Source organism: Trematomus bernacchii, unplaced genomic scaffold (assembly GCF_902827165.1).
Source record: "Trematomus bernacchii unplaced genomic scaffold, fTreBer1.1, whole genome shotgun sequence".
Classification (NCBI taxonomy): domain Eukaryota; kingdom Metazoa; phylum Chordata; class Actinopteri; order Perciformes; family Nototheniidae; genus Trematomus; species Trematomus bernacchii.
The window spans coordinates 18,556,853-18,580,487 of NW_022987564.1; the positions used below are offsets into that span (position 1 = coordinate 18,556,853).

At 39.7% G+C, this 23,635-nt stretch overlaps 2 protein-coding genes across 2 annotated transcripts in view; both read right to left on the reverse strand.

Moving 5' to 3' along the window:
* Nucleotides 1-875: 875 nt before the first annotated feature.
* Nucleotides 876-7,569, reverse strand: ndufs5 (NADH:ubiquinone oxidoreductase subunit S5). Its single transcript, XM_034124168.1, has 3 exons — nucleotides 7,457-7,569; nucleotides 6,042-6,261; nucleotides 876-1,090 (listed from the first exon to the last, which is right to left on the reverse strand). Exons 2-3 carry the CDS (start codon nucleotides 6,255-6,257, stop codon nucleotides 986-988), a joined length of 321 nt encoding a protein of 106 aa, XP_033980059.1. The 5' UTR covers nucleotides 6,258-6,261; nucleotides 7,457-7,569; the 3' UTR covers nucleotides 876-985.
* A 3,159-nt stretch (nucleotides 7,570-10,728) lies between these two features.
* Nucleotides 10,729-23,635, reverse strand: part of rnf19b (ring finger protein 19B) — a 37,342-nt gene continuing 24,435 nt past the window's right edge. The window contains exons 3-10 of the mRNA XM_034124732.1: nucleotides 20,479-20,678; nucleotides 18,090-18,234; nucleotides 16,646-16,808; nucleotides 14,437-14,551; nucleotides 13,702-13,842; nucleotides 13,418-13,607; nucleotides 12,656-12,778; nucleotides 10,729-12,123 (exon numbers count right to left, since the gene is read on the reverse strand). Of these exons, the coding sequence (XP_033980623.1) occupies nucleotides 11,685-12,123; nucleotides 12,656-12,778; nucleotides 13,418-13,607; nucleotides 13,702-13,842; nucleotides 14,437-14,551; nucleotides 16,646-16,808; nucleotides 18,090-18,234; nucleotides 20,479-20,678 (1,516 nt within the window). The 3' untranslated portion in view covers nucleotides 10,729-11,684. The remainder of the gene's footprint in view (nucleotides 12,124-12,655; nucleotides 12,779-13,417; nucleotides 13,608-13,701; nucleotides 13,843-14,436; nucleotides 14,552-16,645; nucleotides 16,809-18,089; nucleotides 18,235-20,478; nucleotides 20,679-23,635) is intronic.

A 23,635-nucleotide genomic window follows, 5' to 3' on the forward strand; every position in this document is an offset into this window, starting at 1 on the left:
AAAGGTAGAAACTTGTTTGGTTCTTCAGAGAGACTTCATGAATTTCCTAACTTTCTTATGTGTGCTTTTGGCTCCATCTTGTGGTGCTTCACAGAGCCTGATAATCCCATCAGTAGGAGTCAAACGCTGTTAATTGAATCAGGGATGACAAACAGCACTCCCTCATATCAATCTCTCATCATAGAGCCGTCCCTCAGGAGCGCTTACTACCTACAATTTAACGATTTAATGGACTGCAGTTCAACCATTTATCCAGCTGTGGTGAGGCTATTCAGTTAGGCTAGTTACTACATTTAGGCTATTTGTTTTCTGCCATCATCACTCCCAGAATGCCTGGTTTCCATTATTCCCTGCATTTTTGTATAAGGCAAGCATAGAGCACAAGTGAATGCTTTAATTATCACGTCAAGAATGAACCGCTTTGGACTAAACACATTACACACTTTAGATTAAAAAGAAAATCATCAAAAGTACTATATTGAAGTTTGTAAATTATTACATACTTGAGATAGTGTGTTAGTATTTCAAACATAATTGACTTCAAGTATTAAAAGTATAATTGCCCATGTGAGTGTTATACAAGTATATGTTTAGTTATGACCAATAATTACTGATGCAATAATGTTTAAGGATCCTGGCCCTATAATGCTCATTTTCTGGTTCATATTAGTATTTTGTGTCTCTACTGTGACATGTTTACATGCTTTAATGTTCAAAAAGCTCTTTATTTCCTTATACTTCCTGTAAAAAAATACTTGACTACTGCATATTACGTTTTTGTATTTTTATTATAAGTTATTGAAAGTACTGAGATGTTTTCATTCTTTGCTTCTTCACACTCTGCATGAAGTGAAAAAAGAAGACGGGGAAAGAAATGACGTGAATGGTTAGATATTTAATAATGACATTTATTTCCTAAATTGTACAGGGAACAGGAAATATGGCTAGCTGATGAGAACAGGAAGAGCTGTGCAGAGCTGCTGCCTCATGGAGACGGGTCACCCTTTCCTGTATGGCAGGGCGGCGGGGTGTACGTCCCCTCCTTAATCATCTTATCACGCTGCTCCATGATGGTGAACAGCCTCTTGACCTGCGGGACGAAGAGGAGAGGGTGTTACATGATGAGGCAGACAGACAGGATGCAGGGACAGAAACTTACATTTAAAAAAAAAAAGGGACATTGTACCCCAAACATCTAAAAGCCATTTTGCTCCAACATACACTGTTTGGGTGTGAGTTGTCGAATGTTGGAATATGAAATATATAACATATTTAAACTCAACAGCAATGTCTCTTTCCAGAAATCATAACTTTGTTTACTTGAAGATGACCTATTATGCTAATGTTTCAAGTTCATATTTGTATTTTGTTTCCATGCTTTAATGTTCAAAAAGCTCTTTATTTTTCTCATACTGCCTGTGCTGCAGCACCTCTTTTCACCCTCCGTCTGAAACCAGAGCCCAGTCTGCTCTGATTGGTTAGCTGGCCACCTCTGTTGTGATTGGTCAACCACTTGGAATTTATTCTTTGCGGACACAAAACCTATTTAACACACTACATTAAAAGGGGAAACCAAAAAGCATAATAGGGTCCTTTAATAAAATCCACGTCTTGTAGTGAGCAGTTTCAGTTTTTTTCTTTATACCAAACAACATCCACAAACCCTATCAAAGCATCTACCCGTGGACAAGAGGGCTTTTGATGGTAGGAAATGACAACATGAATAACTCAGGTGAGCTAGCAGTATCTAAATACATGCACACTTGTTTGTAAATGTTCATTGATGTGGTTGTTTGATCGTGTGAAAATAGTTCCTACATGAAACTGCTCACAACAAGAGATCGTGGTCATGATTTCTTGAATAAGACACTGCTGTTTAGTTTTTCAAAAGTACTTTTTAGCACTCCGAGCACTACAGTCCAAGTGCAACAATCTAGAATAACAGAGAAACAGGTAAACGGAAATACATAACATTTTCGTTAAGTCCCTCTGTATCCCTCAACCTTCTTGTTTCTCTTTGAGGAGGATAAAGCCAAAGAAATCAGTGATTCTAACTTTTTTGTTTTATTCCAGTCACCATGTGAAGATGAGAAAACCATAACAGCTCCCTACCTCAGTTCTGTGCTGTAAACATGCAGATTTCCATCCAAATCAAATGTGAATCCTCATCATGAAATGTCTTTTCTTAGCTGACATTCATCTTAAATCAGCACTTCCTCCTCATCATGTTCTGAAAGAATGTGACGTGGTGTTTGGGTGGAGGCGATGGGATGGTGCTGCTGCAGCACATTACAGTGAGCGGGGGGGGGTGCTTCTGTCTGTCTCTCCTCTGCTGACACACACTGACCTCAGCTCAGCTCTGACACCATCTGGAGGCTGAGATGACGGTGCTATTTGCTTTCTGGAGACGTTGGTTACTCATTTCTATACTATTACTCTCATTACTTACCTTACTAAATACTTTTATTTTAAATATACCTGCTAGAAAATGCGTAACGTAAATTGCGTAACGTCACTTGTGTCACTACGCGCCTTTGCGTACCTCAAAACATCAAAACAAAACACATATTTCGTCTACACGTGTTTCTTGTCAACACTCAATGGAGTAAACTACTAGACATGTAAAAAAAAAACAAAGACATTAAGCAGCTACGTTGCCGTTTCGCTCCCTGCAAAAAATCTTCGGACTTTCTATGACTGATTGAACTGGAGCTGGGCGAGCCGCGCAGGACATAACCGACAGACCTGTGAAGCTTTGCAGGAGGCAGAGGCTTAGATCACTGGACGACAGAGTTGTTCACCGTGTGCACAGACAGGGTTAACGTCGGTATGAACAACAGAATTGTACCAAAACTCCGCCAACTGGCTGCAGTGGGAGACTCCCCTGTTAGGGCGGGCCATACTATTTTTTTTTTGTAAATCGATCGAGAGGGGTGTTCAAATTATGTATTTTGGCGTGTAGAACACAAATCTCAAGACATTTTTCAATTCTGATAAACCTAACCTACATCAATTTGCAGTTGATTATTATCTATTTTTTGATTATTTTGCTATTCTTCTGGAAAAAAGAGACTAAGTTGGGGGGCTTTTATTTAGAAGTCAGGGCTTTTATGTTCCTGTCTGAAGTGAAACTTACAGGAATTGAAACTTACTTGTGTATCAGTGTTTTCAGTGTGAACTAGTTGAAATGGCTCAAGTCAAAACAAGGGCAAAATCTACTTCTCATTTGAGTAATCTTGTTGGCACTGGGCGAGAGCTGTTGGTGTCTGAACTGCCAACTGTGAGGGATATCCTGAGGTATGGCATCTACTTGAGGGATCAAAGTAAAGATAACAGGAGGAACTGCCCAGTGGACCAGCTGGTGGGTGACATCTTCCCTGGTCTGATTGGTCAGTGGAGCAAAGCGAATGCTCTTTTCAAGCCACCTGTTATTAATGAAAAGGTGACCATCATGTCCAAGCTCAAGGAGGTCTGGAATCAAGCAGTGAAGTTTTCCCTTGGGAAGGGCAAACTTGATGCCAAAGAGAGGTTCAGTGTCAAGTTAGACTAATTATTTGATATTTTGACTTGCAAGTGTCGGATTACCAGTTGTGAGGGGGGAGGCTGTGATGGCTGTGTGATCCAAGCCCACATTCACTGTTCCTGCAGCAGAGACACAAGGATTCCTTTAAAAGATCTTGCATACATCAAGGGACAGAAAAAGAGGGTTGGAAGTAAAGGACCCCACCAAATGGGGGAAGGCAGGGGATGGAAAACATGGCTGAGGAAAGGAGAAGGAGCAAGGAGGAAAATGCTGCAGCAGCAGACAAAGCAGCCAGGAAGGATGTTAAGAGATTTTTGGCAGATGGTGATGAGGATCTGGAATTGGAGAGTGGTGCTGAAGATGAGTTTGTCCCTGAAGTTGAGCTCTTCCCTGAAACTGAACCTACAGCTTCAACAAAAGTACAGAAAAACTATGATGATATTCCAAATATTGCGCTTGCTAGTGTAAGGTATGGCATAGGGCTGAGATCAACTGCAGCTCTGATTGGTGCAGGAATCATCACAGAAGACAACACAAGTAAAGTGATTGATAAAAACAAGGTCAAGAGAGCACAGGAAAAGTTGATGAGAGAGCTGGGAGAAGAGTTTGAGGAGAAGTGCAGGGAGATGGGGGGATCTCCTGCATCCTCTTTGATGGGCGGATTGACCTGACAAATGTGATGATGGAAGCTGAGGGCAGTGACCAATCTTTTCCTGCAAAGATCAAAGAAGAACACTATAGTGTCGCTAGTGAGCCTAGTCACATCCTGTTTCAGATGGACTGCCTCAAGTCCCAGAGGAAGGAGGTGCTGGACCTTGTGATGCCAACTGTGAGAAGATCCTCCAAACACTGCTGTGCTCTGAGGATCAGAAGGAGATAATTGAGGGGGTGATCCTGGCCATTAGAGGAGAGGGGGACCCAGACACTCAGCTGGGGGACTCCTCTGTCAGGACCAGAAGGACACCTGACATCAATTGTGATGCTTCCAGCATTGGGGACTTGATCAGCTGGTCAGAAGGTGTGTCAGAGCCACCTCTCACCTGCTTGCTAAGCACCTCGGAGGTGAAAAACGTCATCAAAACCCCCATGGAGGTACTCAACTGGCCTTGCCATACTCAAAGCATTGAGAGGGTTGTTAAAATGGTGACCGAGGCTTCTGCTAAGTACTTCTCACAGGAAAAGAGGGATGGAGGGATCAGAGCTCAGGAGACCAGCAGGAGACTGATGTCCAATAATGAGTCAAAGCAGGACTTGTGCAACCTTGCAAAGTTCAAGAAGTCAGAAGATTGATCTTTGAAATCTTATCCAGTTATATATATGCAGTTCACCTGTTAATAAATATGTAAAAAGGATTTGGCTTTGTCAATATAAATGATTTCCCTTATATCTTTTACTATCTTAAATAGAGGTTCGAAAGGGTAAAATTGCCGATTTCGAAATACAAAACGATGTAGGTTAGAGTTATCCTATCCAAAGAATAAGCTCATATTTGAATTCCCCATAAAAAAACACATAATTTAGACACCCCTCATCTTAGGATTTCCTTCAGATTCATGTTGGCACCTGAGTATGACCCGCCCTACTCCCCTGTGCACATTCTGTGCCCCGCGCACACACACTGGAGAACTGCGCAAAATCAGCTGATCACAACGTTCACGCTCTGTGGTCAAGCTGCTGCAGTTTTATTTACACCAAAGTGGAGTGAAACACACAGTTGCAAACTTACTCAGGGTGTTAATGGAAGAATTTGAAATACGACAGAGGTGGAAGAAGTACTCCAGGTTGAACTAAAGTTGTAAGACTTGATTATATTTCACATCATTAATCCAGATCTGTAAAGTAACTAAAGGTATTAAATACATGTAATGGAGTAAAAGTACACCATTTACCTCTGAACTGTAGTGGAGTAGAAGTACAAAGAAGCATCAAAGTCAAGTAAAGTACAAATATCTAAAAATTGTACTTAAGTACAGTACTTGAATAAGTGTACTTGGTAACTTCCCACATCTGAAATCAGATATGACTTCAAGTCATGTGATCATTTCTTAGTATTTGATCCTTCAACTTGGCCTCAGGAAATGCAAGGACTTCAGTTCTGATATGAAAAAGGACACAATAACATAACGAAAAACACAAAACATGTGTCCGGTTCTGAACTTTTTCACACTCTCAGAGAATGACATACACGAAAAAATGTAAGAACATTTAAGAATTGTTTTTTTGTCTTTACATAAGGGACGTGAGTCAGATTGAAATAGGTCAGAGCTATAGAATATAAAATCCTCCATCTTTCTCCAAACATCTTTGCCTTTCATACCGTCTTGTGTGCATAAACTACAGGTTATGGACTACTTTTCAAAATATAAAAATGGGAAATGATTGGTTATCTCATCGGCTATAAGAGGTAGACCAATAAAAGGTATTGGTTAAAAAAGACCATACTGTGCATCCCTTTTCCAGCAGTCACCGCTCTGAAATAATACTAAAATAACTCACACAGGAGCATTGAGACACTTACTAACTTCTTCTTGTGCAAGCACTCGTTGAAATCCTCTAACTCCAGCTGGCACTCCTTCAAGGAGCGGGTCTGCCCAATGCTGTGGGAGCACTCGATCCAATCCTTCTCAAAAGCGTGGCAGCGCGCCGCCTTATGCCTGGGCTGACGGCTGCTCTGATTCAGCACCCATTTATCAGCGTCGATGCCGAGCCGAGTCTGCAGGTCTATAAACGGCATGATGCTAATGAGGGAGAAGACAGAGAGGAGAGAATAATGAGCAACAAAAACAAACAGGAAGTAGCAGGAAGAAGACGGAGAAATCACAAAGACAAGAAGAAGGCAGAATAAAAACATCAGCCTTGAAAAACTGCCACTAAAGCTGTATAAGTGTAGTTATAACAAAAACAAGTTGACAGCAAACATTATTATTGCACATGAAAAGTGAGCACCTTACAGTAGTAGTGATTATATTATAACGAAGTTTAAAGAAAAGTTACAGCATAAATACAGTCTTTGTACATTTTTAAATGTTTTGCTTGGTTTCAAAACAAAAGGCTATTTGCCAACTGGGCTGATTGTATGTAAGTCTCTTTGGGTACAAGCATCTAATAAGTGACATTACAAATACGTAAATAATGTCACGAGTTTCTGCTCAAAATAAAACTTGCCTAAAAAAGGTCCCTTTTCATAACATCTGCTTTTTTGTAAGTAAAAGGGTTATATATTAAGAGTTTTTTTATAGGGTTATGTAGTATATAATAGTTAAAGCTTTTAGTAGGAAAACACTGCGCTGCTGTGCCACCAATATGATAACAGTGCTGTCTTACTGCCACATCACTGCTTTACAGACTTTCATGGAATTGACATACACATTCGCCATACACATCCGCAGGTCTCCCTTGAAAAAGAGATCGTTGATCTCAAATGGGATTTTTTAACCTGGTTAAATAAAGGCTACAAACAAACATTCAAGGAGTAAATATGCAAAATTACTATTGCTTTTAACATTCAACTCCCATTTCTGTTTTCCTTGTCCAAACAGTGAAATTACCTTGGTACAATAAAACTCAACAATAAACTATTTTATCCTTTATATAATGGCTAACCTGTCGATTAACGTTATATAGCTAGCACCTAGCTAACTCATGTTCGAATAGCTAGCTGGCTTACCCTCTGCTGAAAAAAACACCCTAAGCTTATTATATATTAAAATGGAGTCATGACACAATCATTTAAACTCTTTCAATAAAGCTGTCCCCTGTCAGGTGTTAGCATGTTATGCTAACCAGTCTCCTTCAACGACTGCTTGTTCATGTCAACAGGCCGCTCTATCTTAATACTGATGTTTTTAAAATGCAAATGCACATTACATCGTGTCTATGCAAGTAAGGTGCTGATATGAAACCTACATTATACAACAATGTATCTATATTTACCGTGTTTGATAGGAATCACTTCAACCAGAGAGGTTCGCTTTAACCTTCCGCCGAGTCCACGCGTTTCGCTTTACGGCAGACCAAAACACGGCCGTAAAATGAGAGGTAGTGACGTGAAGAGACGCTCTTTTTCACCTCAGTCGCTTACCGGAAAGGAGGAGAGGAGAGCCAGTGGCATGAAAAGGGAAACTACTGTAGATATCAATGTTGATCTTCCCCAGTGCATAACTATCTCGCTTGATTTAAAATTTTTACTTTCAATATTTTGTAAATAACACAAAAAAAGGTCTTTAAGGATAAGCTATGTATTCTAAAATTGCACATGTAGGGAAATTCAAACTAAAATCCCAGTGTGATGTAGTTATATATTGTCTTAAAATATAAAATAATATAATATATTAAAATAAAATATAAAATAATATATAATAATAACACAAATAGATATGTTGTATAACATAATCCTAATATATAGACTGCATGCAAATCTTAACCAAGGCAATACTTCGTGGGGCATTCAACACCTAAATCAGACATTCAAACATCTATATTGAACAATATGTCAAAGATTGCATAAAGAAATCAAAGATTTTAGAACAACTTACTATATTTTCCTTTGGGATGTGATACGTTTTAGAAAAGTTTCTTTTTCAGCTGTTTTCAAATATACATATTTTGTACACTCTCTTCATTTGAAAGATTTGGTGTTAATCTATCCACATTTACCTTTGGATATTTGACGATTTTATGCCTTTGATTATACAAACATTGTTTGGTTACCCTTTTTGTTACCAGGCCTGTGTCAGTTGTAAACAAACGGGAATACATGTATATCTTATTTAAACATATAATAATGAAATTATATTGTTCCTCAACATAATGCAATTATCATTTGACATTAACTGTGTTGAAAGGCAACCTTAAGCAACTCAAAACGACATGTCTAAGTTTCTGTAGACTAATTTCCGCACTGATAACTAGCACATTACCATATTCTCATGACTTCTCCAGTTACTTAAAGGCTCATACATATCATAAAGGATTCCCATTACTATGCAGTCATTAAACAAAACAAAAACAAACAGATAGTTTGGTGCAACATCAGATTGTGTTTATTTATTTCCCCCCAGAACGTCCACAAGTTGTCTTTCACAGTCCTGCATGTACAACCCCCCGCAGAGCAGGGCTTTAACAGTGACAGGAAATACAGAAACAATATAATAACACTTAAATATTGCTATCTATATACTCTAAAACGTTCTTTTAAAGTAAGAACAAGACCACCTGTGTTCCTAGTGGGACATACTTCCATTAACGCTCATTCAAACTCTTTCAGGAAGTCCGGGTTTCCGTCTGTGGTACATTCGTGTGTTTTTCTCACGGGCGGGAAGTAACAAGTGAGAAGTGCAGACCAAACAAAGCACTGCCAAGTTACACAAGCAGCTAAATCCATAAAGCTACTCTGACATGAGAAAGGTTTCCCAAGATCCTTTGCAGATTCAAGAAACCTCAGAAAACCTTTTAAAAACTGAAGCACAGAGGCATTACAAAGCTAAAAACAATTCAAGCTAGTGAGTATGATCCATATTAGAAGTGTTTGGCTCCAACAATAACACTTTAAAAGATGAAAAATATAAAAAAATAGGATAGTTATAGTCCTGTGATCACTGATAGAAAAAACATGTTTCTAATATACTGAAAGATAAACTTGAGAAATGATTTATGCGTGTGGTTATTTGATGTTTTGGAGCCAAACTCTTCTTTAGTTACATCCAACATAAAAGGCCTTCTGGTAGGTGATTGGTTTATTTTGGTTGTACCACAGACTGTTGTGTGCAACTGACTCGTAGTCAAATATGATGCAAATAAAGACGATAAATACGATGAATTCAGATAAAGTGCACAAGTGCTCATTCAAAAACCAAATACATTCATCAGGAGTACACACACACACACACACACACACACACACACACACACACACACACACACACACACACACACACACACACACACACACACACACACACACACACACACACACACACACACACACACACACACACACACACACACACACACACACACACACACACACACACACACACACACACACACACAGAGTTCTATCAATGACCCGCTGTTATGTAAGCCGGATAGGAAGCCAGACTAAATTCATACATTCAAAAATCTATTAAGAGAATTGAATGATCACAAACTACAGGGAAATGATGAGTGTAGTCACAAAAAGTTATCAACATTTATTTTCAATAATGAATTGGCCGTTTCAATATCTCTGTTCTCTGTTTCGAGCTTCTATAATGTGAGGATTTGCTGTTTTTCTTCATCTAATATCAAATTAAACCGATTATTTGTGGGATTTTGGACTGTTGGTCAAAGAATTCTAACAATTTGAATAGCTCTGGAAAATGATAATAGGTATTTGTTAATATTTTGCAACGACCCGCACAATGTGAAACACATTTAAATACGTTATTAAACTGTGATTTAAAAAAAACTATTTGGTAATCAATTAAGGTGTATCTCATCTTATCAGGAAAGTTAAGTATGGCCATTTAATCGGCTGACAACAGGTGATTCTTTAGACGAATATTGGCCTTTTTCAATCTTTGTGGGCCAAAATGAGTTGTGAACATGAAACCATTAAAATAGTAAACAGGTGAAATGTGTTTTTGTTGGAACGGCTAACATCTCATAGACATCTAAAAAGTTAATTTGATTAAATCCGAAATAAAATCTGACTCTAATAATGTATTTGTGTTTTGATAACAAACTTGGATAAGGATAATCTATCCCTTTTTACATTCATGCAGTTTTCATCAAGAAAATTAAGTTATGTATTTAGCTAAGAATCGTAGAAAACAAGTTGGATTTTGCATTTTTTAAATTAAGATTATATATAGTTGGTCATTAGAGGGATGTTTATGCAATTATACATTTCTGTTTGGTATACATTTCAGTATAAAACAGAAGAACAGTCAGGGGCGGACTGGGACTACAAATCAGCCCAGGACTCTCGACCGGCCCACTTCGGTACCGCCGGCCCACCTCGGTAAATGATCAACGGGGGGGGGGGGGGGTGGGGGGTGCTAGTGAGTTATCCGAGCGGCCCACCTCGGTGCCGCAAGTAAATACCGCGAGGAAATTGTCGACGGCCCACATCGTCCGACCGGCCCACTTCAGTACCGGCCCTGAGAACAGTCCTGTTTAATGTAGTGGTCTGTCCTCAACTGTTCAAAATGTTTAGAGCTCAGAAAGGTCCAACACTTTAATAGATTTGAAAAGATAAAATGGCTTCACTGCCTCGCCTCATTATTGTCAGAACTCAATCATTTATTTCCGTCATTCAAACTCATATTCCTCTTCCTCTGTGCAGGCAAAGTGAGATTCTAGTGCAGCTTAATCCTCTGAAGTAAACTCTTAACTTTCACCAGTGTAACAGAAACTCACCACACTTTCAAACCTGTCACACAAGGCTCGGCTCATGCAGACTCATGCACGCAGCAAATGATACAATTTCAACGTCATCTGAATATAAATAGAGAAAGAAAAGAAGAAAATAAAGCCACAAAAGTACAAAGTCCACATTAATTCACACACTGTGAGAAACATCCTCTTCATCCTCATTAAGCATCTGTTTCCCTCTGCTGTGCTCGGTGACACTTCAACTTTTTATAATTGTATAATTTGCGATATTTCTGGAAATGTGTACCTTATTATTCTTTTTTCTTTTGCTTAAGTAGCCAAGGCATTTTGCACTCAGGAGTAAACATAAATCATCTTATAAATCTCAGAGGTAGAACCCTGACAATTGACAGGTAGATAGATAAGACAGACAACAGTAAACAAACCCTGTCTGTGTTTAAGACGTCGTCTGTGAGGCGCAGAAATAAAAACAGAAATGACACACTGGAAAAATTGAAAGATTGACTTTAATTAAATGTATTATGTCAACAGATTTCACATAACTGTATTAGGTTAGTTGAAAGCAATAATATTAAGTTTAAATAAAATATTAGGTTCAACTTCATATTATTGCTTTCAAGTAACCTAATGCAGTTATGTGAAATCTGTTGACATAATACATTTAAATAAAGTCAACGTTTCAGTTTCTTCAGTGCAAAAGAAAGAAAAAGTCTTGAAGGAAAGTGGATAAGAGATGTCTGGGATTGGTTCCTTTTTCTTTTCTACAATCTCGGGAGCTGTCCTCTCAGACGTAGAGGATGACGGTGCTGTCCGCGGGACAGTGAAGACCTTCGGGGGGGGTCAGCACCCTGCAGGAGGGCGGCTGCTGACCGGCCGCCAGGTGACAGCTTTTAGGGTGGGGGGAGTCACAGTCGTCCGACGTCAGCTCTGCGATGTCGTCTGACTGAGTGTCCGACATCTCCAGGTCGCTGCGGATGCTCTCAGGCTGGGCCAGCGTCACGTCTCTGAGCCCCTCCCTGAGGGACACCCCCGGGGACAGGCCCAGCACGGAGCCAGACAAAGCCCCGCCCCTCCTGGAGCTGCAGTCCTGAGGCTCCTCCACGCTGGAGGCGGTCGCCATGGCAGCAGAGCCCGGGGGCGGGGTCAGGTCCTCCTCACTGGTCAGGCAGAGATGGCTGGGTTTGGTCTCGATGTCCACCTGGATCTCCAGGTTGGTGCACTCCCTGCAGAGAGAGGGGTTTAAAGTCAGCCCCAGAGTGCAAACAGAGACATCTATGGACGCACAGGTGAGGAAGTCAACTGGAAGCCATTTGAATCCAATGCATTCTTTTGGGAATGTATGTAAAGGATGAATAATGCTAGTCAACCGTAGTTTGACCTTGAAAAGAAGTACCCATGAAAATTGAAAGATGGAAAAGAAAATATTGTATACCATGTGCAGACCTACAGCCATTGTCATTATCTTTGGACATATGCATCACTGTAGCTGTTTATTTTATATATCTTTTTTATTTTAGTATATAGATGTGTAAACATTTTTTTAAAACATGGTCTACTGAAAAGGAGTTGTGACATATCTGAACTTTGATGGCCTTTTCTCCAGCTTGACAGCCAACCATTTGAAATACTTTGAAATCGTCTACAATTCAAAAAACTGTTTTATCGACAAGAGGAGGAACTAATATGTATTGTATTGGCAGCTGCTTGTTCAACAATATGGCATCCTATATGGTGCTGAGGAGACAGCGGGGTCACCTGTCAGGCAGGGTGTAGGAGGAGATGATGGAGCCGGCCATCCCTCGGGTGCTGGCGCAGTCGCTCCCCGCCCCCAGGCTGCCCGTCTCCCTCTGGGCCGAGTCCCCCGCCTGCCCCTCCAGCCTGCAGCACGACACACAGTCATTCACACTGTTATTGTAATTAATACTCAATCTATTCAACTAGTATCTGATATTTGCACTGCACACAGCAGTGACAAATAGTGGATGGCTGACATATTTGGGAGTTTGTTTCTTTTAAGTGTGGAATATTGTTGTTTTAAGGCATTGTTAGTGTAGGCTACGATTATATGTATGGTTGTGTAATGTCATCTCTGTTGATTTATTTAAATGTAATGGAATAGTGTGTGAAATAGCAGGCAAAATGAAAATGTTTTAACATATCTTAACTAATAATAATACATTTTTATATGAAAGATTTTCTGCTGTATTAAAATATATATCTTAGATGTATTTTCTTACATACAGTATGTAGGCAAAACGTTTTGTATTTGAAGTAATACAAGGAAAAAAAAATATATATATATATACATCTTATATTGTATTTACATATTATATTATTTAATATCATTATTATAAATGTTTTATCATAATAACTTTGTTTTTTGAATTAATGAATTATTTAATTAATGTCAGTTTTGTGCATGTGTGTGTTATTCCCGTGTGTCTGACTTCATGTTGGTTTAAATGTTCCCTGTTTTGACTAAACCTAAACCAGGCATGGCCCCCCTCTGTTCCTCACCTGCTGTACTTTCCGCTGCGGGTTCCCAGGGTGCCGCCTGCCAGGGGGTAGAAGTGTGGCGTGTCCCCCAGACTCCCGGGGGCCACGGAGAGCCCCTCGCTGGGGGAGGTGGTGCTCATACCGCTGAGCGCCCCGTCCAGACTGCTGTCACCGAAGCTCGGGGACTTCAGGGCTCGCCACGCATCCGCCACTGCAGAACCACGCAGAAAATACTCGTTATAATGAAAGATCATGTGAAAAAGAACCTGCTCATTTAATCTGCGGGAAATGTTGGGTATCCTCACCTGTGATTGGACCATCGTCATCATCAAAGTCAATGCGTACTCCTCGCCCCTTCCCCCTGCTGACCCCGCAGCCCCCTCCTCTGCACAGAGAGATGGGCACCACGCCGTACACGTAGGCCAGCATGATGGGAACACCAATACCTGAGGAGGGAGTTTCACAAGGATTTAGAACTTGTCTGAGATGGTGTACATGCATGATTCCTTCAGTATTTTATTAACTTCACAAACTTGAGCTCAACATTTAACCTAATTGCAAGGTTTTCAGCATCATTCCTCCTTTTCATCAACTGATGGATAATGTTAGATTTTTCTCTTCTGGTGATTGCATTTAGGCTTTAACAATCAAAGACGGTTTTTTTTTTTGTGAAGAATATCTTGTAAGTATTATAAACGTTTGTTCACCGCAGAGATTATTTACGACAATCATTCCAAAATCCAACTGGAAAATTCCCCTTGTCTATCTTTTGAGGGAACCAGAGTGATGCAAAATTCCAAAGTCCAAGACCAAAATCTCTGCATTATTACTTGTTACAGAAAAATATTAAGCAAGTCAAGTCTGCATCCTTGTATCTTATTTTATCTGGATGGAGCCATTTATTGTATAACAGCATATATTCTAATTGACTGTATTTTGGAGTTCTTCCCCTTTGTGTTTCTGGTCACAGATGTGCTTGGTTTGTTTAGGCCATCAGCCCGATGCATACTAACTGAGGGTGTTCTCGTGGAGTGTCTTACCGACGCTGACAGCTGCGATGACAGGGGCGGTGATGATGGACAGGGCCACACCCCCGGTGATGGCCAGGTTCCTCCTGTGGAGGGATGTCTTCTTCAGCTCATAGTGGGCGTGGATCTGCAGCAGAGGAGAGGGACAGACACTGAGGTTAACACACACGTGTCACACACTGCAAAGAGGTCACATCACAAGCTCAACACGGGTGGGGACGAGGTTAAAGGTGGGCATTGTTTTGGTGTAAGAAATAAGATACCAAAGAAAAAATACAGAAAGCTTTTCCAGGAGGGATAGATTATAAATCCTCTTTCATCTGTATTTTACACAACTACCTTTTCAAAGCTTCTAGTTCTAGTCATAAACAAAGTGTAATGCTATAAATTAGCAGATCTCACCAGGAAACATTTCCAAAAATATGTTCAGTCAGTAATTCTCTGGCTGAGACGACCACAGCTCACTCCTCGCAGGTTTCAACATGTAGTAAACACAGTTAGTGGAGCTGCGGTCTGAGGCTCCAGGTATTTTAATGAGCTAACCACTTCCAACTCTGTGGCAGATACTTCGAAAGGCTTGAAGAGAGATGTGCAGTTTCAATGTTCTCCACTAGAGAGCGATACAGGCCTTGATGTGCAGCCAATGACTCATCTCATTTCCTTCCTCTGGTTAGCTGAGAGACCAAGCCCTTTTTGTCTCTAATAAACCAACGTCATATGGTCATAACCAATTGCAAAAAAAACAAGACAAATACTTATAGTGAAAAGGGAGGAATTTCAGTACATATTTATCTTATTTTAGTATGCACTTTTATGTCTAAGATTCTTATTTTGCTTACTTATTTGCTTTTTAAATACATTACAAATGAGCGTAGTTAGAGCCTGAGATACTAAACGTTAGTACTGCTACACTATAATTGTTGTGGATAGCAAATAGAAAATCTTGTTTAGAACATTTAAAGACCATTTAGGATTGCTACTGTATGTTTATACATTTAATACATTTTACACCAATTTAAAAGCTACAATTATCAAACTAACAAAGACACAGAAAGACAAGATGTCTCCAATAAAATATGTGAAATTCTGAACTTGGAGTAAGAAGACAAACGAAACAGATTAAAACTGGGAATTCACTTATGTAGTTTAATTTATTTTAGTTGCTTTCAAATCCAGCTTTGCCTCAAATAAATGACCTTCAATCCGAATAATCTGCCTGTAACCTCGACATTAAGCTTAAAAGGAAGTTGGAAACATTTGTTAAGGTAATCATGTAGAAACTCTGTCTTTTAATTTGATAACTTGAGATGATTTAATGAATCTAATTTCAGCTTTTCTCATTTTGAAGTGCTAAAGTCGGCTTAAGGTCAGTGCGATGTGAATGGAAACTGTTTTGTGGTTGTCAAAGTGAAAGGGCTTTTTCTTATTTCTAAAAAACATTTAACAGTGTGCTGAAACTGCGGTTTCCACTTCTGGTTTCTGCAGATGAAGATAAATGATAAGTGAACAGACCATCAAAATGAAAGAGTGTTGCTTATTGTGAAAGACGTCTTAGTTAGCTGCAAATAGAGAAAATGCTTGTTATAGCCAAAGTGCAAGACTTACACTATGAGCATATCATTATATTTCCCCTTCATAATTAGATCCTGTGTCGTCTCCAATTTCTATTTCCTTTTCAATTTCTATTTGGGATTTTTTGGAAGGGAGTCTTGAAATGCAAAAGTCTGTTGTCAAAACAACACTTATAAAAATGAAATAATGCAGAATATCCTACAAATAAAGGCACGAAAACTTAAAATCAATAAAGTTAGCTATGTGTAAAACCTGTCTTTCGGGCTACTTTGCCTTTGGCCGTGTACTTTAAACAAGTTCGATATGATCTGCATTCATTTGAATTCATCAGAAAATACCAAACACCATAGGAAAAGGGAAATAATCAACAGTAAAGATGTTAAGACATAAGAACAAACGGAGAAAAACCAAGAAACAGCAAGAGGTCTTCTTAGTGAAATAACTGGTTTCTCTGAAAATACATTTGAAATAACAACATGTACTTTAGCCTTATAACATTTTATTTGTCCTCCTCTCTTGAATCTAAATAACAAACGTAATAACTTATAATCCTAGACACTACCATTCAAAGGTGAAAACCCTGTGCTCTTGACTTCAAGTGTATTACCCTCCTCCAGTAGCTGTTGCCTGCTCTCTGAGGGTTTCTCACCTTGCGGCCGACGTACACAGGAATGCCGATGACCATGGCGGGGACAGCGATGCCTGCGATGAGCGTGATGCCCACCGGAGCTCCGATCAGGGTCCCCAGCTGCCACAGGATCTTCTTCTTCCTGCTCCAAGGCTTCTTCCCCCAGAACGTACAGCCAGATGGACTGATGGAGCAAGAAATGAAGCTCAGCGCAAGTTCAGCCAGGAAGACCGTCTTTATATCTGTCATTCACATATTTCCCTCTTACTACGCTCATCCCTCTAATCAGCGATAGGGGGCTTTCACTCCCCAGTTAAACCTATCACTTTTGTCTCTATTCCCACAAGCCCATCCTAGAACATTGTCAAACATTTCAAATCTGCTCTATCCCCTCCTGATAGCTGTCATTGAAGGTGACTCAACGCAGCCCTCCTCCACCCCTTCACCTCCAATTTCTCCGAAACCAGGGTTCACCTCCATCAATCCCTTCATGCCTTCACCAGCACCAGTGTCTAGACCCCAGGGGGGGGTTTATTGGCTCGGTATTCCCCTCCCGGATGATACTCCCGCACAACGGGGTATAATCTAATCTAATTTTTCAATGGGAGCTTTTCTGAAAGTAAGGTGTTGCAGTGTGGGGTCCCACAGGGGAGTTCGCTTGGGCCTTTGTTATATTCAATATTCACGTATTAAATAAGTCCAGTGTAATAATGTATGCTGATGATTCTACAATGTACAGTACAGCATCAACATGCAGTGAGTTAAACCATCTACTTAGAGATTAAAGCCATAGCAGACTGGGTCAACAATAACAAAGTGGTACTCAACATTGCAAAAACAAAAGCAATGGTGTTCGGATCCAGACATATGTTAAGCAGCAATCCTCAATTAAGCCTGACACTGGCTGGTCAGCCAGTGGAACAGGTAAACGAGACTAAGTTGCTTGGCATTGTTCTTGATTCTGGTTTACAGTGGACAAAGCAAATTGACAGTATCGTAACAAAAATGGGAAGGAGCATAGCTGTGACGAGAAAATGTACAAAGTATGTAACACTAACCACTTTGAAACAAGTCATCCAGTCTCTGGTTTTGTCACATATTGAGTACTGTCCGGTCATATGGTCATCCGCAGCAAAAACACATATACAGAAATTACAAATAGGCTGCCAGACTAGCTCTCCACTGTTCGAAGCACACTCATATTGGAGTTATGCATAGAAATCTATCATGGCTTCCGGTTGAGAAACGTCTGCTTACCCAAAAGCTAATGGGGATCCTAAATAAACATAAACATAATCGCCAAACATTACATTCATATGTGTGTTCTCGGCGATAAATATAAATTCTTACATTAAAACATGTCTCTCCTGATTGAAATGGAAACATGAAGCAGTTTTATTTATATAAGATCTTAAGAAATCTAACCAAAAGCGGAAATAAAAAGTGCACTGAGAGAGCTTGGTACCTGAGGTAGTGCAGGTCGGAGATCTCCTTCATGCAGAGCCAGCAGAACTCACAGCCGCAGACGGCGCAGGTCATGTGGTTGCAGCTGCCGTCGTTCATCTTGATGATGTAGGCGCCGCAGCGAGGGCACGGCTTGATGTCATCAGCTGGGGACACAAGACGTGTTTCTTTATTAGTTATATGTAGGTTAACACAGGGTCAACTATTCGATGATATATATAAAGGACAAGAGTACAGGTCAATTCAGCAATAAAACATGCTAGTCACAATAAGAGCGCTATATTGTAAAATAAGATGGAAATAACAATCAAATATAATATATGATGGAATGATATGCATACGTTTTTTTTTATATTAAAAAACGAGACACAACAAGATAACTACGAGGGTATTTAGATAGTGCAGCCCTTGGCTAATTCTATCCGTGATTTAGATCTCTTCCAAAATGTTAAAGGTTTTTCTGAGGCCCAAAACCTAATATATATTAGTGCTTCTTAGTAAGGCTAGCTGTTTCCCCGGTTCCAGTCTGCTATGCTAAGCTAAGCTAACTGAAGCTTCATATATTTTGGGCACAGATGAGAGCGATGTCATTCATCTAACTTATAGCAAAAAAGTGAATAAATGTATTACCATTGCAGTTCTTGCCCCCCCCCTACTCACTCCTGATTTTAAATATTTCTGCGTTTTATGACATTTTGAGTGATCACTAATGACTCTTAGAGACATTTTGGTTTTCAATCACTTCAACAAAATTAGAAAGTATATCATTAAATCCCTCAGGTAACCACCATTTATTTTTTGGAGAAACACACATTTCTGCTTTTTGGTTCATAAGATTTAAAACTCCCAAAAACTGTCCTTGAATGCAGAAGAGTCACATTTTAAATGTAAGAAAAACTAATTCTCTATAATGGTCCCATCTAATTAGTATTTTCTCCAACTGTTTTGGCAACGACACCAAACCTCATTAGAGAAATGGATCAGACAATTACAGTGGTGTGTCCTCTAATGCATTTTAAAGGAAAGACAGTCAAAAAGCTTGAGTTGTTATTGTTTACTATTCTGCTGACACACTCTCTTGTCCTCACTTTTTTTTTCTTTCTATCTGTCTCCTCACATCTGTCTTTATCCATTTTACAGCAGCAAATCAGCCGGTATGAAAAGACTGAAAGACTGACAGATAAACAGGAAGACAGGGAGACAGGGAGCGGCCTGGATTGTTTTGTGAGTCAGTTTTGGTTTCTGAATATTCGTCAGTTCTTCTGATTATTGGCACAGAGAGGCAGACTGGAAGTGGTGAATTAAGAGGAAACAGGGAGAGGAGATTGACTGAGGACAGCTGGAGGGATTTAGTTAATGGATTTTAATCAAAGCGGAATTAAAGACACACACGCACACACACACACGCACACACACACACACACACACACACACACACACACACACACACACACACACACACACACACACACACACACACACACACACACACACACACAAGATGTGTGTGATGTCCGTACTCTCTAGCTACGAGTAAGATGAAAACATTGATAGCACCTTCATGTCTGCACTGTAAACATGAAGCTAGAGCCTGGAGACAGTTAGCTTAGCTTAGCATAAAGACTGGTAAAAGATGGGAACGAACAGCTAGACTGGGTTTGTCCAAATTGAACAAAATCTGTCTATGGCTAACTTATCAACATATTTGTTTAATTAATATAAACAGGACAATATTCTTAAACAGAACCAGACTAGCTTTCTCCCTCTGGTTTGAGTCATTGCTACTCTAAGCTAAGCTAGCCATCGGCTGTAGCTTACCGTGGTGAAAGAAGCACAATTTTACTTACATTTAAGTACCTAAAATTCATTACATTTACTTGAGTAGAAGTACAAAAGTATTAGCATCAAAATATCATAAGTTATAAAAACTCATAATGCAGAATGGTCAATTTCAGAATATATAATTGTATTGTCTTATAATTATTGAAGCATTGATTTGTTTATCACTTCACACAACTGGTAAATGTGAGTTCAGCTATTATTTATACTGCTGGGTAGAATCATCTATAAATTGATTCATCTATTTTAACCAATGTTTTATTATATTTAGTTTCTTCGGATTCTTGCCAATACACAGCGCTTGATATACATAGCAGGGAGTTGGTACAACAGAGCCAGACAAGTTTGACTCAGCCCTCTGACAGACTGACATGTGATAAACAGTGACAGATAGAGAGGCAGAGTGCTCTCAGAGGTGTGAAGAATATCTTCAGGACGGATATGCTGGGGGAGAAGAGTTTATCTGACGCATGCACACACAATCTGCACAATGAGAGAGTGTGGTTACTTTGACCCTGAGAGGTGTGTATGTGTGTTTTTCAGGTACTTACCGGGGCCCTGCTCCTGTGTGTAGCTGGGCGAGTGGTTGCTGTGTGTGTGCAGGGACTGCGCCCTCTGCTGGCGGGCAGAGTCGCAGGTCTGGTTGGGGTGCCAGGCCTGCTTGCAGTGGTAGCAGAACTCGGCTCCGCATCCCTCTCTGCGACACACCAGCCGGGGACAGCTGGCACAGCCTGAGGCGATGATGGCAAACCTGAGAGAGAGAGGCCAAGAGAGGGGCGCTTAATTATGTGGAAACTTCTGAAGTTTTATAAACATTAATTTATGAATCTAGAAAAGAATCCGCCGATTTGTCTATGAGGAAAATAATAGTTACTTGCAGCCCTAATTGACATCAAATCAACAAACTGTTAACAATGTTGTTTCAAGGTATAAATCCAAGATAACACTTGCATTTATAACAGCAACATTTCAGACTGAATTATTAGTTTAGTGTCAGTAGACGACCTATTGTCCTGTGAAACTTGACATACACATTTGCAAAATGGACTAATGCAAACCGGCCAGAGGGAATGGAGACCTTGAGACTCAGAATGGATTAAGATAATTGATATGACTTTTCTCTGCCAGAGAATAAAAGACTCCATAAAACAGATGCAGCATGGGTTGTAGTCACTTATGAGAAAGGGGTCAACGTGCTAATAGACAATGTCTGTACCAAATTCATGGCAATACATTAAATGACTGTCGAGACACATAAAAAACACAAATGTCGACAAAAGAGGAAAACTCTGTTAGAATCATTTTCTGGGTTTCATTAATATCTTTAGCAAATGTCATGGTAATTACAAACGTTTGAGTTATATACCTTTTGCTGTCACATTAGCCATTAGAACAAAATAAGATGATATTATTTATTATGTTTTGTTTCTGTCCCCAATTAACCTCCAAACTCATATTAAGTTTGAAACCTTTTCCAAACCTTATCCCTTTTTTACGTATACTTTTTGGGACCATATGATGCTGACAATGAGAGTAAAATATTCCAACCTAAGCCACTGTGTTTGGCCACACATTACATAACAGAGATGTAACTTTAGAAATGCAGCAAACAAACAAAAACAAGGATAAAGAACACCAGTCTATCCAGTAAGAGCACAACACAGAGCCTGAAAGCTCTCCACAGGCTGAGAGAAGAGACAAGATTTGATCAATGGAGTAATCACTTGGTAACAACATTGAGAGGAGGAGAAAGAGATGGGATGAGCTCAGCCAATGGATTTCACACGGTTCAATACTGAGAAAGGAGACAGAGAAGGGTAAATACAGCAGTGATGAAGCTATTGTAAGAGCCCAGACGAAGGTTAGGTTATGAGACAAGACATTAAAAAGCTGCAACCAGCAGGTAATTTGTGTTATTTTAATTTAACTCAAGAGAAATCTGTTACAGTATTTATTCTAGAAAGTGCTATGAGTCATGAGACAATAGAGGAAATGTTTAGAAATGTTGCAATATTAAGAAATCCCCTAAACTAACCACTTGTTCCTCGGCCTGTGGTCAACCGTTCCACAAACATTAGGGCTGAAACCAACAAATATGTCTGTTCTGGATTCATTTGTTGGTTATTTTCTGGATTTAAGAATTCATTGTTTGTAATACAAAATGTTAGAGAATATGGAAAAAAGACAATCCTAGTTTTTAAGGTGATGTCTTTAAATGTCTTGTTTTTGTTCAGATCAAACCCTAAATACATTTACGTTCATATATATTATAACATAGAAAGGCATGTTCCCGCACAACAACACCAAACTTAAATATCCTGCCAACAATTTGCCAATAAAAAAGTGGAAGACTAATCTAGCTTTCTCTGTGGAGGTAAAAACTTCCTTGAAAATACATCAGTGGTGGTTTTAGACCAATTGGGGGGGGGGGGGGGGCATGCTGGAACCAATTATTTTATGAGAGGGCCACATTTAAAGGGGAACAAAAGAGTCATAAAGCACAAAAAAACATTAAAATAAATAAACTACACAGAATCACACTACACACCTACGCAATGATTACATTCAGGCAAACTGTAGAACACAACCTCTTTGGACAATTTATATACTGATTGAAAACAAGCTACAAAATGTAATACCTTGGAAAATGCCGTTTAATACTTTTTAATAGCCTTAATTTTCGCTAAATTGATTTATCAACTTTGAATACTTTTTAAGACCCCGCGGACACCCTGATGTCGTAAAGCATGTAACATTTCTGCCTCTTTGTATACCCGGACAAACAAAGACTACGTTAGTCGAGTGCTCAAGTTATAGTTTTAAAAAGGAGGAGGAGTGTGGAAGAAATGATAACATGACAAACTTATAATGGTTTTGGCACGCCTCGAACAAGCCGGCCCCAACATGCCGCTCATAAGCAGCTGCTCAAACACTGACAGGCCTGTTCCCAGGAAGAATACATTAATGGATTATCAGAGGAGACGAGCGTTTACTTCTCGAGACTAGACCAGACAAGAGCTGGCATTCCTGCAGAGACAAATGGGCGAGGATATACACTAGACATTTCTGTCTCAAAAATCTGCATAAGTAGCTTTTGTACTGATGAAATAAACGGTCCACACAGCAGTGGTGTAAAGTAATTAAGTACATTTACTCACGTGCTGTACTAAAGAACACTTTTGAGGGACTTGTACTTTACTTGAGTATCTCAAATGTTTGCTTAAATCAGACTTTAGTTATACGTGGATTAAGTTCACAAGCTAATCCGCAATATACAAAGACATTAAAACTAGCCGCACCTTCACCAGCTTTGATAACACTTCAATGCATCAATAACAATACTATATATTTTAATATATACAATATATATTATTCTGAAATGGACCAATCTGCATAACAATACTTTTACTTTTGTTACTTTAAAGGGGACCTATCATGCAAAATGCACTTTTGTACGTCTTTTATACATGAATATGTGTCCCCGGTGTTCCAGGGAACTCACCAAGTGTCAGAAAACACAACCCTCTCTATTTTCCTCCATACCCAAATCTCTAAAAAAGGGGCTGCAACGGATCTGATAAAAACTGATCCAGATTTGAACACTGTCCTGACGTCAGGACGGTGGTGCTACGGCTATTGGGCCAACTCCACCAATCAGGAGGAGACAGCCACGGCCATTGCCGTTCGAAAGCGCTGGAGACACTGTAG

What these genes read in the sequence shown, in the direction of transcription:
- ndufs5 (XM_034124168.1), bottom strand. Translation starts at nt 6,257, where the DNA reads ATGCCGTTTATAGACCTGCAGACTCGGCTCGGCATCGACGCTGATAAA. An exon ending in GCTTGCACAAGAAGAAGTTA is followed by an intron (nt 1,091 to 6,041) that starts GTAAGTGTCTCA and finishes TTCGTCCCGCAG; the next exon opens with GTCAAGAGGCTGTTCACCAT.